The 17,525-nt window shown below is 52.8% G+C and overlaps 7 protein-coding genes across 7 annotated transcripts; 2 read left to right on the top strand and 5 right to left on the bottom strand.

Moving 5' to 3' along the window:
• Window positions 1-982: 982 nt before the first annotated feature.
• On the bottom strand, window positions 983-1,938 carry BP01DRAFT_288806 (Bax inhibitor-1 family protein; the record flags this gene model as incomplete). The annotated part of the gene is made up of 3 exons (XM_025571552.1): window positions 983-1,577; window positions 1,653-1,723; window positions 1,786-1,938. The coding sequence occupies 3 exons, from the start codon at window positions 1,936-1,938 to the stop codon at window positions 983-985; spliced, it is 819 nt and encodes a 272-aa protein (XP_025434853.1).
• Window positions 1,939-2,197: 259 nt separating this feature from the next.
• Window positions 2,198-3,105, bottom strand: BP01DRAFT_353169 (EXS domain-containing protein). Its single transcript, XM_025574112.1, has one exon. The coding sequence runs from the start codon at window positions 3,087-3,089 to the stop codon at window positions 2,310-2,312; it is 780 nt and encodes a 259-aa protein (XP_025434852.1). The 5' UTR covers window positions 3,090-3,105; the 3' UTR covers window positions 2,198-2,309.
• Window positions 3,106-7,329: 4,224 nt separating this feature from the next.
• Window positions 7,330-7,940, bottom strand: BP01DRAFT_379260 (DUF3759 domain-containing protein; the record flags this gene model as incomplete). The annotated part of the gene is made up of 3 exons (XM_025577137.1): window positions 7,330-7,574; window positions 7,656-7,787; window positions 7,925-7,940. 3 exons carry the CDS (start codon window positions 7,938-7,940, stop codon window positions 7,330-7,332), a joined length of 393 nt encoding a protein of 130 aa, XP_025434851.1.
• Window positions 7,941-9,867: 1,927 nt separating this feature from the next.
• On the top strand, window positions 9,868-10,951 carry BP01DRAFT_353167 (alpha/beta hydrolase). The gene has a single exon (XM_025574111.1). It carries the CDS (start codon window positions 9,971-9,973, stop codon window positions 10,817-10,819), a length of 849 nt encoding a protein of 282 aa, XP_025434850.1. The 5' UTR covers window positions 9,868-9,970; the 3' UTR covers window positions 10,820-10,951.
• On the bottom strand, window positions 10,941-13,049 carry BP01DRAFT_413271 (uncharacterized protein). The gene is made up of 3 exons (XM_025578995.1): window positions 12,616-13,049; window positions 12,405-12,549; window positions 10,941-12,313 (listed from the first exon to the last, which is right to left on the bottom strand). The coding sequence occupies exons 1-3, from the start codon at window positions 13,028-13,030 to the stop codon at window positions 10,975-10,977; spliced, it is 1,899 nt and encodes a 632-aa protein (XP_025434849.1). The 5' UTR covers window positions 13,031-13,049; the 3' UTR covers window positions 10,941-10,974.
• Window positions 13,050-13,566: 517 nt separating this feature from the next.
• BP01DRAFT_114370 (serine/threonine-protein phosphatase 2B catalytic subunit) lies at window positions 13,567-15,797 on the bottom strand. Its single transcript, XM_025570343.1, has 5 exons — window positions 15,419-15,797; window positions 14,985-15,316; window positions 14,674-14,931; window positions 13,711-14,621; window positions 13,567-13,660 (listed from the first exon to the last, which is right to left on the bottom strand). Exons 1-5 carry the CDS (start codon window positions 15,534-15,536, stop codon window positions 13,597-13,599), a joined length of 1,683 nt encoding a protein of 560 aa, XP_025434848.1. The 5' UTR covers window positions 15,537-15,797; the 3' UTR covers window positions 13,567-13,596.
• Window positions 15,798-16,347: 550 nt separating this feature from the next.
• Window positions 16,348-17,517, top strand: BP01DRAFT_332942 (uncharacterized protein). The gene is made up of 2 exons (XM_025573113.1): window positions 16,348-16,503; window positions 16,561-17,517. The coding sequence occupies exons 1-2, from the start codon at window positions 16,488-16,490 to the stop codon at window positions 17,082-17,084; spliced, it is 540 nt and encodes a 179-aa protein (XP_025434847.1). The 5' UTR covers window positions 16,348-16,487; the 3' UTR covers window positions 17,085-17,517.
• Window positions 17,518-17,525: the final 8 nt, after the last annotated feature.

Here is a 17,525-nt window from a genome sequence, read left to right as displayed (position 1 = left end):
ATGGCATATACCACAGCCAAGAATCTTCCTCTTCTGAACTCATTTTGTGACTGTTTCTCATCTAGTCCTGCAATGTTTGTTGTCGTGTGTCTTAACGTTACCTTGCATGGTTCAGACATATACGAGTCGGGTGAGAAATTTTTTTGGGAACCAGACAACCAGAAATACAGGCGTAAATCATGCTAGAATCTTGAGTCGCGTATACTTTGCCTGAAGTAGAAGTGTATTTTCGTTACGGTAGTTCTGTCGCAGTACCTAATTGCAACGAACGGAGCGCGCAACTTGCTGGTGTCATCGGAACTATATGCGCTAGTATCTTGCCAATATCTGCTCCGTGAATCAGCCAGCCAAGGTAGACAAACTCAGAGCCGTCTAGCAATTAATCTCGACGTCCAAGACCCAGGCAAGGTTGTTTGTTTGGGGATGGGGTTTAATGGTTTTACTAAAGAAAAAAAAAAAAAAAAAAGTATGATTCTGACATTCTGTACCATTTACAAAAACAAGCTAGGTGAGAATTTACACCAAATACGGAGTAACGATGGACATGACCAGGAGGAGAAGGGGAGATGCTTGTTGTATGGAAACGAAGTCGCAAACGGCGCTAATCCGGCAAAATGGCCTTCAAAGATCAAGGGAGTACGTGAACCTACAGTGAGGTAAACGAGTAGAAGCTAAGGGGCGGTTTGGATTTAGGCATAAGGGTTTTAAATGAGAGATGAATACAAGTGGAGCGCAAGTCTGAAGATAGAGGGACAAAGATTTAGAAAAGGGAGCGGGAAAGAGAGAAAGAGAGAGAGAGAATAACTTCATGATTGGCAATCTGTTTGTTTGGGTGTAATTTGATGGGTCTCTTCTGCTGGGTAGGCTCGGCCTTACACTTCAAAGGGTTCGAATTCAAAATAGCGCACAGGGAGTGAGCGAAATGCGGTATTGAATTACGAACGAGAACCCCTGAAGCCGAGAGCAGCAACCCCCTGCCACACTAGTTATTGCTCTGGCTGTTCAAGATCCGCAGGATCGCCAAGAACAAGTTCAAAATATCCAGATACAGCGAGATAGAGGCTGCAATCTCCTCCTCGACGTGATAGTGGCGCATAACCAACTGGGTATCCACCAGGATATAACCAGCAAAGACCAAGGCGGCGACACCTCCGTAGATCAGCTCAACGGTCTTGCTGCCGGGGAAGAACATGGCCATGAACCCAAAGAGGATCAAGAACCACAGAGCGCCGAAGAGGTAGGGCATCCAGTGGGTGAAGTCGTACTTGGTTTGGCAAGCGAAGAGGGTCAGGGCGACGAAGAGGCCCAGCGTGATGACGAGGGCCTGCAGCACGATGCGGCTCTCATACAGTGAGGTGACCACGCTGATCGAGTAGGCCTCCATGATGGTGAAGCCGGACAAAAACAGCAGGTTGGCCGGGTACGATTTGCGCTTCCAGTAGGTAACCAGCATGAAGCCCAGGGCGCCGAAGACGGAGAGGATCATGACCCAGAAGTTGGACTGGATCCAGTTGCGGTAGCTGGGGCTGAAAAAGGAGATGGAGCTCATCACGGTCGTCAAGAGGAGCTGGGCCGTCCTGATTTGAGTTTCACATCGTTAGTTTGATTTGTGCGCTGCGAGATAAATCGGATTCATGTCGGGGGCAACTCACAGGATCGCATAGACCTTGCGGATGAACTGCATACGGATGGGCAGGGTGCCCTCCGCCACAGTGCCGCCGAACTACATCATGTATTGTCAGTGTGAGGCCGGAGAAAAAAGGGTAGTATGGATGTGGGAGTTACCTTGAAGTCATCAGGAACATTGTCGTCCTCGCCGCGAGGAGGGGCCTGCGAATAATCGGCAGTTGCCTGATAAGAAGGCGGGGGCTGAGTGTAAGCGCGCTCTTCGAAAGAGTCGCGCTGCGGTGCGGGTTCATATCTAGTGTTGGCTGCCATTTTTGCTCTCACGCACGAAATGGCTTCTATGAATGAATGAGAAGGTCTGAAGAGTGAAGAGATGGGTGGATGAGATGATATAGATAAGACCACGGCGGAGCGAGAGTGAAGGCAACGAAGGGTCCAGAAGTGCCTCGGGGGTCCGCGCGTGACGTCGTGTGCAAACTATGCAAACACGGTACATCGATTAGTCATTCCTGCATCATCAATTAGTTAACTAAACTGTGTTTACGACCTCATCTCATCCTCGCTGGACTTCGTGATCATTTATTATATGCGGTAATATATATAAAGTCTATCCTCTAATATATGCCATGAAAGCAAAATATCCTACAAATAGGATTTAAAGGCCCGGCCCCTTCGGCTCCACGTTAGATCCGCTCATCGTCGTGATACTCTTCCACTATGATGTTCCCTCCCTCCGAAGATGGCCGTGAACCGTCTTCCTCATCTGTGCTATCGTCCGGCGTGTCCACCAGCCCTTCCGGACTTATCGTGGCTCCATGTAGTTCAGCCGGACGCTTCTTGCGCTGGAAGTCCTGTGCATGGGCCGCAGCCAGCAGGGTACCAACGCGGGAAAGACCGCGCGGCGTCCGGACAGACAAGCCCGGAGTGGGTGGCGTGCCTTGCTCGGCATCGCCGACGGTGGGGACGGGGGCCAGAGGTTGGTGGTCTTGGAGCTGCATGGCCTCCTCTGGCTGGGCAGATGGAAGTTGTGGTTTGGGAACTTCATATGGTAGCGGGACATCTCGGGATGCTCGAAAGAGAAGAACATTCGTGCAGTGTTCGTTTTCCACACGAAAAATGGTCCAAACGCCTCGCCGGCCCACCTCGGAAAGTGCAACGGCGAAACTGAGGACGGCCGAATGTTGGATGTCTCTGCGAAAAATGGCATAGAAGATCCAGTTGAACCGGATCACCACATCAATAACCATCCCAACGTAGTATACCCACGGCTTGCGGAAGGCTAGCACCTCACGAAGCAACGGGTTCTTCGCATGAGGATTTCCCAGACTCCAGTCCATAGCAAGATCCCACACGGAGCAGTAAACAGCATTCAGCAACGCGAATGTGATGAACGGTGCCTCAAAGCTTGAGACCCTGTCGATACGGTAGAGGCTCAGGGTGCAATAGTAGAGGACAGTGAACATGTATTTCCCAAAGTTGAGCAAATGAGGGAAGGCGTTTCTCGTGTCGGCATATCGGCGTAGACACTGGAGAGCTCTCCAGATTCCGGGAAGACATGTGAAGAACCCCAATAAACGGGAGTGAGATGAGTTACACTGCTGCGGATTATCCCAGTGCTTCGCATAGAGGCAGAAGAACAATTCAATGTTCTATGATCAGTTAGCAACGACCGCAGAGTCCCCCATTGAGCACAAAGATAATACTTACGCCCATAGCATATGTCTGAGAGCAGTACATATCACCGAGGAAGAAATCACGAAACTCAACAGGGTATAAACCAGCCAAAACAAGTCGCCACTGCCATGCATGATTAGCTTCCGACCCAAAATCGTAACACGAGCACCACTCACATTTGAATAGGCCCACCATTTGCGACTGTGATGGTATAATGTGCGCACTGGCAAGAAAAGAATTATCACCGTCACACCTATTAAAATGACAGGCCAATATATATATGCGGAGTTGATCAGCATGAAATTAAGCCACATAAAGAGACCTAGTATGAACAAGAAGAAACTGGGTAACTGCAGTAGCGTCAGAATAAGCCAAATCACACGGCTAGAAGGAAGCTCTCACCTCGGTTAATTGACGCCAGTCCAGAGCATGCCTGGTGTCGAACTCGAAAACAAAGACATAGTTGATTTTGGCTCTCGTCCAAATCATACAGTCCAAGCAGAATAGCAGAAAATGCAAAACGATGAGAAAATAGCCACCGTAGATCTAGCAGAGTCAGATACTGCCCACAGTTATGCATCAAGCCTGCGAGACTAACCTGGAGCAAGTAGCTCGTGTTCAGTTTCAGATCGTCATCGTCATCATTCAGGTTACGGGTAGCATAAACCAATGCCTGAGCTGCGAACAGAATGCCAGCCATCAAGAGGAGACCAGAACGAAACGTGTTCGGCGAGTAGTCGCCAGCCTTATTGACTGTATGCCGCAGTTTAGACGCAGCAATCTTTCGGTTGCCGCGCTCGAAGTAGCGGGCGTAGAGATCTTCTGCTGCCGACAACAGATGCTCGGTGACCTCACTCTGAACGAACCACGCCTTGTTGACCTTCTCGGACAGGTATCGCATCGGAGGATGCGCATTGACAACCTTGTCATATTTTTTGTTGATTTTCCGGAAAGCGGTCCTGTTCAGATAGGCATATGCCTTCAACAACTCCACGCCACGGTAGAACTCCTGAAGCGCATGTTTCAGCTTCCTCTTTGCGGAGCGATAGGGAACCTCGGCATGATTCGATTCTTCTGGCCGCCGCGCAAAGTCTCTCCGCGTGATGGTATTCGGTAAGTCGTGCGCCTGTCCAACGGGGGTTGCCAGCTCTGCCAAGGCCTTGGAGTTCTTCCCGAAATGACGTCCGGGGAAAGCATCTTTGATCTTGGCCAGGCCACCAAAGCCGTTCGACTGGGCGTTGTCCTTCTTAGTTCCGGCATTCTTAGATTTGTCAAGGAATTCTTGGGTGCGCTGGTCCCGCATTATATGAAGCTGATTCCGGAGAACCTTCAGACGCTCCGCCGCTTCCTGTTCTTTCATCTGATAGAACGAGTCTATCTTAGCTAGCTCACTATCGAGAAAAGCGAAGAACTCATCCTGTCGCTTGGCAATTTCCGATGTCGGCGTGTCAGTGATGTCGCGTTTCTCGGGAGCATTCCAATCCTGATACGACAACACTCGCTGCAGTAGGGAGCCTCTGCGGTTTGAAGGGCCTGCCACCGTGTTCCTCTTGTAATCCTTTATACCTTTAGCAGCGGGCTGTGGCGCCGAGGGGCTCGGGCGGGTTCTGGCGGGTGTACCTGGTCGCAAGCTGTCGTACCGAGATAAAATTGGCGACGGACTTTCGGGGCGGTCATCAGAATCACCCTCCCTTTCCGGTGAAGAAAATTCGACTTCCTTGGGATCGATTGCTGGATCTGGCAGTCGCAGAGACGCTACATCCGATGACGCAGCTTGTTGGGGTGTTGAGGCCACAATACTCCCATAGGTTCCTACCACGCCCGAGAACCGCGATCCAGGGGCCCGCAGGGGCTGCCGTTCACTTTGCGCCGATGTTGAGCGCGGTGTCAAGCCATTGCTTCGGACTGGCGTGGAGGGGACTTGAAGAGTGTCATGAGCCAATTCATTGCGGCTCTCGCTTCGAACGGACGAGCGACGGTCCGAACTCAGCAGGCGATCAGCCTGCTCGGATTGAGGGTATGAGAAATTGCGGAGGGACGGATGGCTCGGGCTGCGATTGGCTTTCTGCAGGGCGCGCGAGATGGCTTTGACTTTCTTTTTGCCGGTCTGTCGCAGTCACAACAATGGATGAGCATCGGACGACACCCAGCATGAACTGAGCAAACACTGTGGGGGAAAACACCAACCTTGTAGTCAAGATATTTAGCTCGCCATTCTGGAACTAATTCCTGTTCCAGCTCCCTGTCGCCAATGACTGGAGTCAGCAACGCCTCACAAAGAACTAAGCATTCCGGAGCAATGGTGGGTGAGTGGGACGCACTTGGCGAATTTCATGCTGGTAAGACAAAGGCATGAGCAAGCATGATACGGTTGATAAAAAAATACAAAAGTTACCCAGGAGGATTTATGACGCAGGAAGTACCATCACAGTGGCAACAGGATGAAGCAGAAGAATGGTGGAGCAAGTTGACAGGGATCCTGGTATCCGAGGATCATCGAGAAGAGTTCCAATAGTTCAGAGGCCTCGTAATCCCATTTCTCAGGTCGATTGACAAGCCGCCCAAAGGTACCAATCAGAAGATTCTCTGACCAAGCGCTAGCACAAACACTCTTCCCAGTTCGCAAACACACTCTTCAGCACAAGATGAGGAGGTGGGGGAGGGGGGAAGGGAGGGGAAGCTGGAGGTGAAGAGGGAGAGATGAATATTTAGTACTAGGAAGATGAAGATAGAAATAGAATGTCACAGCGAAACGAGGGCGCGGAGTAGAAGCAGATAAGAATGGAAGCACGAAAGTAAAAAGGAAAAAAAAAAAAAATAGAAAAGAGACGAGAAGAAGGCCCTCGACGGTGGAAAAAGAAGCAACCTATGAATGCTGCAGTAAACGAGGCTAAAAATGCGAAACCGGTAAAAAGCACGACCAGATGGAAGCTACCACAGGTTTACACGCAGTCCGTCATCGCAAGACAAAGAGCCGACAACGCTGTGTTATGATATTTTATTTTTATTTATTTTTTTATTTTAGTTCTCCATTTCATTTGACTGAGTGTTGAACCTTCAAGGACTTGGTGATGGTCTATCGAAGGCTGATAGGCTCGGATTTATGCACGTGCAGCAGCCGATGAGCTCATTTGCAGTAGCCGGGGCAGGGCGGTGAAGGCAGGTGTTTTCTGACTGGTCCCTCTATCACACCGGACAAAGTATCCCCATCGAGTCTTCAGCATAGCAGACGGTCGGTTCACTGCTCGTATACTGTCCGTACTTTCGTCCTTCTCCTGCCTCTCTCCACTTCCAGTTCCATGGATAGTAGTCCTTGACTTCTTCGCATCCTGTCCCCTTTTGATTGGGAACCCCTTGGGATTGTTCGAACCTTACCTACCTTCAGGGGACTGACTGCACAACTGAGGTGATGGACAACAGACTCGAGGCCATGGAAAAGCATTCTTTCCCAACGCGACTGCGAAATTGCAAAGAGCGGGAAAGCTATCCCAAGACTGCCCCTCTTTGGCGCATCAAACTATCTTTTCTTCATACAGGACACTTCATACAGGACACATGAACCCAAAATAGTCGCTCATGCACCGATGAGGTCGCAGATGGAAGATCCTTGCTTGCCGTCAGTCGCAATCACTCCGTGATAATCCGCGTTACTTGCCCGATTGGGTGGAATCCTACATACTGGCCATGCAGTTTGCGGTGGCCCCGTTTCAGCCCGCTGAGTACCTCTTTGCGCCTCGCGAGTGATAGATCAGTACGACTGTTTCTGTTTTGGCTCATCTTCTTGCAGACCGACTATCATGACTCAAAAGTCGACTTATCTGACCCCACCATACCAGACAAGTCATATCTGCGGCAGAGGCTCCAGTCTACGCGCAATATCGCATGCAGAGCAAACGACCATATTTCAAATGGAAAGAAAAAAATTCGGATGGACAAAAATTTTCATTGTGGATATACAGTCATCGTATCATATCAACACGCCGAACAACAGGCCTAGATCCAGTCTATGCCCATGTTGCACAAGAGAGCTTAGTACCAGCCACGGCCCTCGTTACCGAAGCGGGGAGGAGGAGGGATGCGAGGGTCGTATTCGGGGGCACCGTGACCGCGCTCGTAGTGCTCCTCGTACATGCGGTGGGCGTTCTCCTCGGCGTGCTTCTTGGCACGGTGCTTCTCGACCTCGTCCATGCCCTTGGTCTCGGCCAGCTTGTCAATCTCGGCACCGACGAAGCCAGCAAGGAGCTCCTTGGCGAAAGCGTGGTTGACAGTCTTGCCTGATTGGAGCGCAAGTCGATTAGCGTGACTGTCTGACAAGTGGGTAGGGATAGTTGTTTGTATAGGAGATATGTGCATACCCTGCTTGCGCTGGTGGTCCTCGAAGAGCTTCATGCCCTCGAAGGAAGCGGCACCGGCCAAAAGCTCGTGGGAGAACTTGGCCTCGTGGTGCTCGCCTTCGTAGACCTGACGGTGAGCGTCATCGGATTGTTCTGTAAGGTAAACGTGGTTAGTTAAGTTGTGTACATGCCCACCTGATGCAGGGTATCGAAGTCAAAGAGTAAGTGACATGACAGGGATAATCCCGCAGTGCATCAAAGGGTGGGCAGCTTGTATGGGAGAGACTTACCCCAGCCCCAAGCCATTGTGATTGTGTAATGTGAACGTGAGGGTTTTAAGAAGAGGGTGATTGATAGTGTGTGAAAATAGGGAGAGAAGAAAGGATGGTAACAGCAGGATGATGGACGCCTTATATACAGCTGTCCCTCTGGCAGCCAGCCCACCTCAGATAATAATTCAGCTTCCATCGGCTACGTACCCCTCTACACCCCCCTGACCCACTGCTGTGAAGACCAGAATAGCTGCAACTCCCAATGCCCTGTGGTGGGGGGGGGGAAGGCTGATGGTCGAATGGCGATGGTCTGGCGTCGCCCCTCCATGGTGGGGTAAAATGGAAGGCAGATCACACCGAGTAGCATGTCTCGGCGCCACGTTGGTCATCCTTCTCACCTCAGAGACCCGGACAGGAGAAGTCTTGGGATTCTAGAGCAATTTGGGGAGGCGCCTGTGCGTACGAGCGCTTCTGTGTGGCTGACCGGCGAGCCTGCTACTGGTTAGATCGAGCAGCATACATCCTCCGGAGGGGTCGGATAGTGAGTGAGTGGGAGAGCTTTCAGCAGCGCTTGGAATTCTGCCAGGGGTACGGAGTACACTGAAAGACAGGTGGATTTGCTCTGAGCTGAAACAGTGGTTCCAATCAGCAATAGCGTAGCCTAGACAAAAGACCCTGGGGGTCCTGGAAATAGAGGGAAGGCAATACAATGCGGGCCTAGATAATGACTTTGCATTGTGTTCCGACCATTTTCTGTGCCTACAATCCCACGAGTAACCAGGATCATCGCCTTGAGAACACGTACGTGTCCCATAAATCCATCATTCCCATGGATACGACCGGGCGACACCGCTTAGAAGGGGGCCCAGATGGACAGATGGAGATCGACTCAGCCTTAAACTCTGGCTGAGTCCATCTGGCTATGAGTTTTAGCGCCTCGCCTGGGCTTGGCGAGGGTAAGGACGAGCCGGTCGAACCGAAAGGACAACTTGTCGCCAAGAAGCTCTTGTTAAGGCTTATTATTCTCCAGGAGTCCAGGAAAGGGAGTAAGTTACTGCCTCTTAACACAAGTCAATAACCAACCTATCAGATCTAATCTTTGCCCCGGATTTTAGTGTGAGATTAAGCTGTCTTTCGCCTTCTTGCACTGTCGGATGATCAGGAAATATCATTTTTGGGGCACGCGCAATGCTGCTGCACCGACTGGAGTATGCTCGGGGGTAATGGTTGGCTACGCGAGGTCGAAACGTGCTCGTGGTCTCCACATCCAATTGCCCAACTGATGCTACCGATGTCTCCGCAATGTTCGAGTAGCCTGAGACTTGCGACCGAATGTTCTGTAGCGTCCTCTAGTTAGTCTCGGAGAGATCGTGTCAGTCGGCTCTGATGACTCGGACTTTCCCAACCACAAACAAGTGGCTTAGTGGCGAATATGTGGCAGTGTCGGTATGTGGCTTGGTTTCGGTGGGGAGGCGGCGACAGGCGAAGACATTACGTACTGCTTCAGCTGGAGAATGTGCATTGTGTCTATCAGTATGATCAACACTACTCCGTATGGATGCAGCGCAATCGGAGCACTGTTGTCCATATTGTTGCTCTTGGCTCACGTTTCAGTTTGCTTGGGAGGTGAACGTCATGCCATGCCATGCAGAGCCACATCGAGCAGTAGAAGATAATGATCATTCTCTATTTCATCATGATTGTCCTGCTGTTGGATAGACTTTTGGCAAGCATGTTGATGACATCTCGAGGGAGTCTCGTGTAGTCAAGTCATAGCATATGATACTCCGGAGCAGTGTGTCTGCATGACCCGGGGTGTAAACAGTCGCTGCACAGTTAGTTGTATGCAAGTTGCCCGGTAGAACCGACTAACCCCGAAGCGGTAATCACCTATGCAGGCAGCTTCTCGCTGCGGTGCAAGCTCTCCCATCTCTCTCCTCTATCTACTTCAATTTCAACCAGAGAAATCCCAACCATACTACTCCAGAGACCTGTCCCCTTCAATTGCCCATCCAAAGAGTCCTCCAAATCTCCCACAACCCAATGAAAACAAAATCAACAACAATGCCCCCCCGACCCCCCAAACCAACCGACTTCCCCTCCCACCTCACCCTAACAATCACCCACCCCACCGCAGGCCCTCAGACCACCCAAACCACCACGAAAGACCCAAGCCCGAACCCAACATCCCCAAACATCCTCCTCCTCCTACACGGCCTGGGCGACACCGCCGCAAACTTCACCTCGTTCGCGCGCGCCCTCAACCTCCCCGAAACCACCGTCCTAACCCTGCAAGCCCCGCAGCCCCTCCCCTTCGACCTGGGCGGCTACCACTGGGGCGACGACGTGACATTCACGCCGGCCGGGGAGCTGGACATGGACGCCGGCTTTGCGCGGGCGGTGCGCACGATCGTGCAGGAGGTTGTGCTGGGGACGCTGGTCCGGAAGTGCGGGTATCAGGTGCGGGACGTGTTGGTGTTTGGGCTCGGGCAGGGGGGAATGGTGGGATTGGAGGTTGCGGAGGGGGTTGCTGCTGCTGTTGTTACTGCAGAACTCAAGGGTGACGAGGGTGAGGGGGGTAAAGGTGAGCGTGGTGAGAGGAATGATCGATGGTTGTCGGGGGTGGTGTCGATTGGGGCACCGTATCCATTGTCTGCAGTGAAGAATACTACGACGACGCAGAAAAACCGGACGCCAGCTTTGCTAGTCGCCGGGAGGGATTCCCTCGCCGTGACAGAGAGTGCGGTCCGCCGGACCAAAGATCGGTTTGAGTTTGTCGAGGTCCATCGGTATGCGCGGAGGGGCGATGGGATGCCCAGGAGTCGCGAGGAGATGTTGCCGATTATGCAGTTCTTGGCTAGGAGGTTGAAGAGTTGGAAGGGTGTGCCAGAGGGCAGTGTGGAGATCTCTTGAAAACCAAAACCTCCTACAAGAAAAAAAACCCCCTCAATGCTAATGGATGAGTGGGTGGGATATTACTCTCCATACTGTGTGGTTCGGTTGTATGACATTCATTGTTGAAGTCATAGTGGTACAGTACATTCGGTAGTGTAAGTCTAGAATCTATTTTAGTCGACCTCCTCAAGAGCTTTGCGCGCTCGGTCGATGGCTTGTCTCGTCTCAAGGGGAGACAGCGGGTCAGCCTCCCGCAGAGGTTGTCCACCCTTCTGCACAACGCCGCGGAAGTGCTCCTCAGTCTCGAGCAAAGCCGTACGCCCATCCTCGCGCGCCTCGTTCTCAAACCATGACCGCGCGCTTTCCCATTTGCGCTGCTGGCGGCGCAGCGAGTAGATCAGACCCACTGCTGCCATCGTGCATGTCTCGTACACTGACGCAGCGGGCCAAGAGAGATAGGTCAGAATGGACAGCGCAGAGGAGAGTGTGGTGGTCGACATGCTGAAAAGCACGAGTCGCTGCGCCAGCGCTTGAAGAGCCGGTGCCGTCGTCTCGACCAGCTTGGTTCGCCTGGTGGGAATCTGAGTTGGCCACGATGGCAGTTCTGTCGGACTGGATGGTGGAGTGGTTTGAATCAGTCCGGCCTGCTGGAACCGGCCAGCCGTCCAGATGACCTCCCTCTCGGCCTGACGCAGAAACTTGCGATCCAGGATCTCCCCAGTAATCATGCCCACATCGTCCACGCGCCAAAAGAGCTTCCACCACGCCAGACCCTTCCACGGCTTGCTCGCGAATCCTTCCTCCAATGAGCTGCGAAGTTCCGTGTGCGCTTTCTCTGCCCACTCCGATACGGAACGATCCAGCCCGTTCCTCACCTCCAGCGGCACCAACCCCATCTCCTGCTCCTGAATCCTCTGCGCTTCTGCCGCGGCGACACCAGCCTCTGCCGCATCCAAGAGAGACGTGATGAGGGTGCGCAAGGAGGGATCCAGCGTACGGCCCGTCTCCGCCCGCAGCGCCGTCAGCCAGTCAACCACCGGCTGCACACCACTACTATTCCAGCCGCGTTCGTAGAGAGAGGCATTCTGCACCGACTCACGAAATTTGGCCAACGCCTCGTCCGCCTTGTCGATGTCCACAAACGCGACCCGTCCATTGTACTTCTCCGGATGGGTCACCGGCAGCTCGATCGCACCGAACACCGAGCCCGCCTCCTCCTTGAGATCCGAGCGCGCCATGAGCCCGCTGTATGCCAGAAACCCGTCCACGCCGCTCCCGCACACGATGCTGCGGTGCACCGGGTATCGTACCATATTATGCCGGCCGGTGTGCGAGGTCTGGATCGTCACCGTTGGTACCAGGAACGTGTCGGCCGTGAACTTGGCATTCGCACGGGTGTCCGCTCCAAGGCTTGTGATCAGAATCTCCAAATTGCCCTTCTTCAAGATCGGCGAGGGAATCGAGATGGTTGGGAGGAGGTCGTTCGGTATGCTCTGCGATACAGGACCGTATCTGTTTCGAGCGCGGATTTTAAATTAGCCATTGCCCAGATTTACCCATCCCACATAGTCATAGTAGACAATTGATGCGTAGATCGACTCACCGGATCAAGAGTCCTCTTTCCAAAGCTCCAGTTTCTGCACCCATCTCCTCTAACATGTCCTCCCAACTTTCTTTTCCATTGAGCGGGTCCGCTAATAGCAACCTCACAAGCCTCCGCGCCGCACTGGCATCATTCAATCCTAGCACTATGCAGATGTCAGTGATCCAGTCCCGTTCCTTAAGTGACCGCCGGTGAGGGGAAATGATCATACCAGCAACGCGAATCAAAGGGGTCTCCGACTCCAGCCCTCTCAATGCCAACTGCAGCCGACTGAGATTTACTTGCTCGGTGGCCACATCTTTGAGCTGGTCGAGCGCCGCGTGCAGCTCCTTCAGTCGCGGAGGGATGCTTCGGCCACCGGCATGGACAACGGGGACAGTATGGCTCAGGGGTCGCGGGACAGATGTCGATGGTAGTGGGTGAGGAGGGGATTGGGAATCTAATGGTAGGGGTTGCTGTGGTGAGGTGGAAGAAGCGACGGTGCTGCCGGCATGACGCGCAAGAGTAAGGGCGCTCTGGGTGTTTCGGCGCCAGGTGGAGCAAGAGGGACAGTAAAAGACTGTTGCGGGGTCTCGACCCGCATTTGCGAGACTCGCGGAGAGAGAGCCGCGAAGTTTCGGAGGCATTGATGTGAATTGAGGTTGAAGAGGGATGACGATGAAGACAGAGGAAGAGGAGACCGCGGGAACGCAAGGCATCTGAAGTTGGTCTTGGCGGGCCGGTCGGATAACTTCCTCCACATGATGCAAGGTACCAAGCACCATCCCGGCTGTGTATAAGTTCTACTTTCTACAGTCCTAGAGGAGGTAAATACGCAAACAGTCATACACTACTTTTGTCTATACTTCTCATTCAGTACCACATGGTGCAACAACTACTTGAAGGTGGAGGGACAGCAGAATTCATGGTGTATCAATTCATCAACTCATATAGTTCGGACGTCACGGACGCCTAGAACTGCTTGTGTGCAGAAATTACATGATTTATCCCCCGTCATCCAATCCCGGCCTTTGACGCAGTGCTTGCCACTGGTGCGATCCGCCCTCCCATCCAAAGTGGTTGTCGCGGGGCAAGCTCACTCGCCCGGTGAATTGAGTTTGTTCAATACACGGATGAAGGAGCTGCGTGCCTAGACTTGCAAGTAAGGATATCTGTCCGTATACGCTTCCCATCAAAACACCTCGTCCGACACTCATGCCTCCCGTGAGACCGCAGCAGCGTCTCGCTGTCGACGAGTCTTACCCGAGCCGGCCGACCTATGTGGATTAGAACCTGCTATTCGACTACTGGAACATGACAAACTCACATGCTAATTCTCCGGGCTACCGTGGCCAGCCCAGCGTCATTGTCGGCCTCATGTTGAGCCCGCTCTAGGGCAATGCGTCGATCTTCTTCACTGCGTCGAATGACCTCTTCTTGAGAAGGAGGCAGCCTCTCGTTTTGCAGATCGACCTTACGGGCATCTTCAAAGTTTGTGATGGCCTGCTTGATACCCTCCGCACCCAACATTAAGGTACCCGCCGGAAGACGACCACCAGCTGCGGTCTTGAGCTCAGTAACCCGCTCGGACTCTTCACGTAGTACCTGGAAGACACGCGACAGACGGCCAATGGCCAAGATCTTGTTCTTGATTGCGCGACGCTTGAACTCGCTACTCTCCGTATCCATCTGCGCTGTCGGAGGTGACGAGGGAGCGGTAGGGGATACCGATGTGGGGGTTTCCTCTTCAAGCTCCTCCTTGGAGCAGGTGTTGAGAATTGCGATCAACATGTCCGTGATCTTCTCACCCACGAAAGGAAGGGACCAAGTAAAAACATCCATGAAGTTGGGCAGCCAGTACGGGTGGGGAGTGCAGTTGAACTGGCGGATGTTCATGACGTTGTTCTCGTACTTCAACACGGCGGCTTTGTTGTTGTAAACGTCCAAGTAGTTCGGTGCGCTGAAAATGGTCATGACACTAGGGAAGCCCGTTGTCCGAGTCTTGCGGTACATGCGATAGCCGGCATCTTGAGCCTCATGCGCGCGAATGATGGAAAGAAGATTGTTCTTCTCGAGGAAAGCGCAAGCTGCAGGGTACGAGAAGAAGTACGAGCAACCTCGCACGCTATTGTGAATGAAGTAGTCTCCGGTCTTCTCCTGTCCAAACTCTTCCAAAGGATCGGCCCAAAGGATGTCACACATGAGGCCGTGGGTCGGAGGTTCTCTGAAACGGTCGATCTGAGACTGCATCAGCTAGTGGCTCATCACATAGCCAGGAGGATATACATACCGCCTTGATATCTTCCAAAGTATGCAGCTCGGGGCTCAGACCCCCGTGAATGCACAAGAATTGCTTGTTCATAACCGCCGCCAGCGGCAACGAACAGAAGGACTCAATACAGGCCTCATAGATGCGCTCGCTGTACTTGTGCTTACATTCCAGCTTGAAGGTGAAGTAGTCCGTCAAATGTCTACATTCGTGGTTACCCCGCAGTAGCCAGAGAGTGTTCGGATACCAGATCTTCAAGGCCCAGAGGTAGAGCACACACTATTGACAGTCAGACTGAAGCGGCTGACAACGGTGACAGGCGGGGCACGAACCTCAATACTGAAGTATCCTCGGTCCACATAATCACCGAGGAAGAGATAGCGGGTCTCGGATGGGTCGCCACCGACTTCGAAAAGCTTCATGAGATCGTAATATTGTCCGTGGACGTCACCGCACACGGTGATGGGCGCATCCATCTCCAAGAGGTTGGGCTCGGCCCGCAGCAGCTGCGTTCCAGCCTGTATGATCCATAGCGCCTGGTCTTCCGTGAGACGACCTTCCCGGTAAAAGTGCTGTTTGAGGAACTGAAGGTTGGGCTTAGAAGGGTCTTCAGGAGACCAGAACTGATCGTCCGACGGGGTGTTCAACGCCGGCGCTTGCACCTCTAATTTGTCGTCACGCGATTAGTTTAGATACTTGCGTGAGAACCCGCCCCAGCTCTCCCCTCCTTCCCCCCGGAAAAATTGTGAGTGAGCTGACGACGAACCTTTGATAACTCGCTCAAGGGTGGACACCTGAGAGCCATCCTCCATAACATGTAATGTGAAGTCGATCTCCGGGACCGGCTTTTTCTCCGTCACCGCACGCGCAATATTGCGATCCATGGTGGGCAAAGAGCTCAAGGTACAGGGGAGATTAAATCTTGAACCAGGAAGAATCGCAAGCACGTTGTGCCCCAGAGGATGAAAAGAGAAGAGGGGAAAAGGGGAAGGGCAACAGCGCGGAGGCCAGTTGTTGGTGGGGGGAATTAAGCGCGGGATGGGGGATTTCCCAGCCGAGACAAAGTGACAAGACGAAGAACTGGTGGCAAGATCGAGCTACAAGAGAAATTCACAGAAGGTGGAGAAAAGAAACCCGATAACAGGGTCAGGATGGAGGAGGAGGAGGAGAAGAGAGGGGGGGGGCGGAAGATTTAGTGGGCACTAAAGCAGAAAGATTTTTAAGGATCTAACGATCTTATATCAGATGGGGAGTTAAGTTACGTGGGAATCCAAGGCCTGGCCAGAGAATAATAGGAGAAGAGAGAGACAAGAGGGTCACTTGGCCTTGACTAGTCGGAGGATCTCAGACAATACACAAATCGAAAATGGATAGATAAGGGACAGGAGAAGGAAGACGAGGGGTAATTATACCATAGACGAGCAGGCTGTCAGACGAGATGAAACCGGGCCTGTACTATTCTCGTGTGCTTCTCTTGGAAATTGAGGAGGAGGATGATGATGATGATGATGAATGGATGGATGTTTAAGAAGATACTCCGATAGAATTATTGGAATCAATTCAGCTGCAATTCGACGTCAGACCCAACAAACGGTAATGACGGGTAAGTTTCAGCCGCAATTGGGGGTTAGCGTTACTTACTGCGTTCACTGTGACGGTCCCTGTAATCAATTGTCTCCATCAAGGCGGGGAACTTGCAATTATCCCGAACGGCTTCACTGCTTAACTATAAGTTACCTGAGCAGAAGCACTTCCGCTGATCTCATCTCATTGGAAACACTGACTCTGACATTAACTCTGACTCTCAATCACGAAATTCACAGCTGCCACCAAGTATGTATGAATCCTACCGTAAGTGACCTCTCTTTTTTCATCACGACCTCCTCCAGCTCTCTGACCTCGGCCCAGGCCCCCATCCACTCCTCGCCCAAGTTCCCTTGACCGTCTCCCCATTCATCAACCTGCCCACCACCGTCACCCTTCCCTACACCTACAAGTCGGTCCCGTCTACCATCCCTCCGTCCGTCACCGTCGATCCCAGTAACCCCGACCATAAGACCCGCTACGTAGTCTCCTCGAGCGGGGAGCACGCTGCCACCCCGGAGGAGATCCTCGCCTCGTGCAACGCCCTCGAGCAGCATCTGAACAAGGCCCGCAGCGACGCCGAGAAGGCGATCCGCGACTGGGAAGAATCGATCGTGCAGCGCGACCTGGCCGAAAAGCGACGAGTGGCGCCTGGGTGGCTGGACCGGGAGGAGAAACTCCTCCGGCCGGTCAACGCGGCCGGGGCAGGAACCCACGAAGAAGCGCGGTCGAGCTTGTTGGATAGTCTGTCGGCTACGGATCCGGGGGCGGCTGCCTTGCCATCGATGGTGCCGCGCGACGAGGGAGAGGAGCTCGACCGGGCGTTTGGGGGGCTGAATGTGAAATGAGGACACTTGCTTATCGTGACACGAACTTTGATGAAGACGAGCTTATCGACGAAAGAGAACTCTATTGCCTTCGGAATCTGCGCTCTGGTCTGGGCGGTTTTAGGTTGTCGGGGCATGCAGAGTGCCCTTGCTGGACGACAAGCGCGGCAGACGGCTTGATGCTTTGCAACAACATGCCGTCAAATCTGCACAGGCTCAGAACGACAATGCAACATGCACCATACACCATACGATAAGCTGCGCGTCATGAAGCTTGATTGAAAGGGACATGTCCTGTAGCTTCTGGTATGGGAAATAACGAGAAAGCCAAGGGCTGTTCTTTGGCCTTTCCCAGAGTATACGGACCACCACGACAGACCATCGGGCTACTCAGTGACAGTCAGAAAGTGAAGCTTAAATCAAAACAGACCTTCTATAGACAGCTAAAATGAATCACTTCAC

The sequence above is a fragment of the Aspergillus saccharolyticus genome (assembly GCF_003184585.1).
Source record: "Aspergillus saccharolyticus JOP 1030-1 unplaced genomic scaffold BP01scaffold_3, whole genome shotgun sequence".
Lineage (NCBI taxonomy): Eukaryota > Fungi > Ascomycota > Eurotiomycetes > Eurotiales > Aspergillaceae > Aspergillus > Aspergillus saccharolyticus.
The sequence above is the reverse complement of the archived record's forward strand: the minus strand, read 5'-3'. Positions and strand labels throughout refer to the sequence as shown.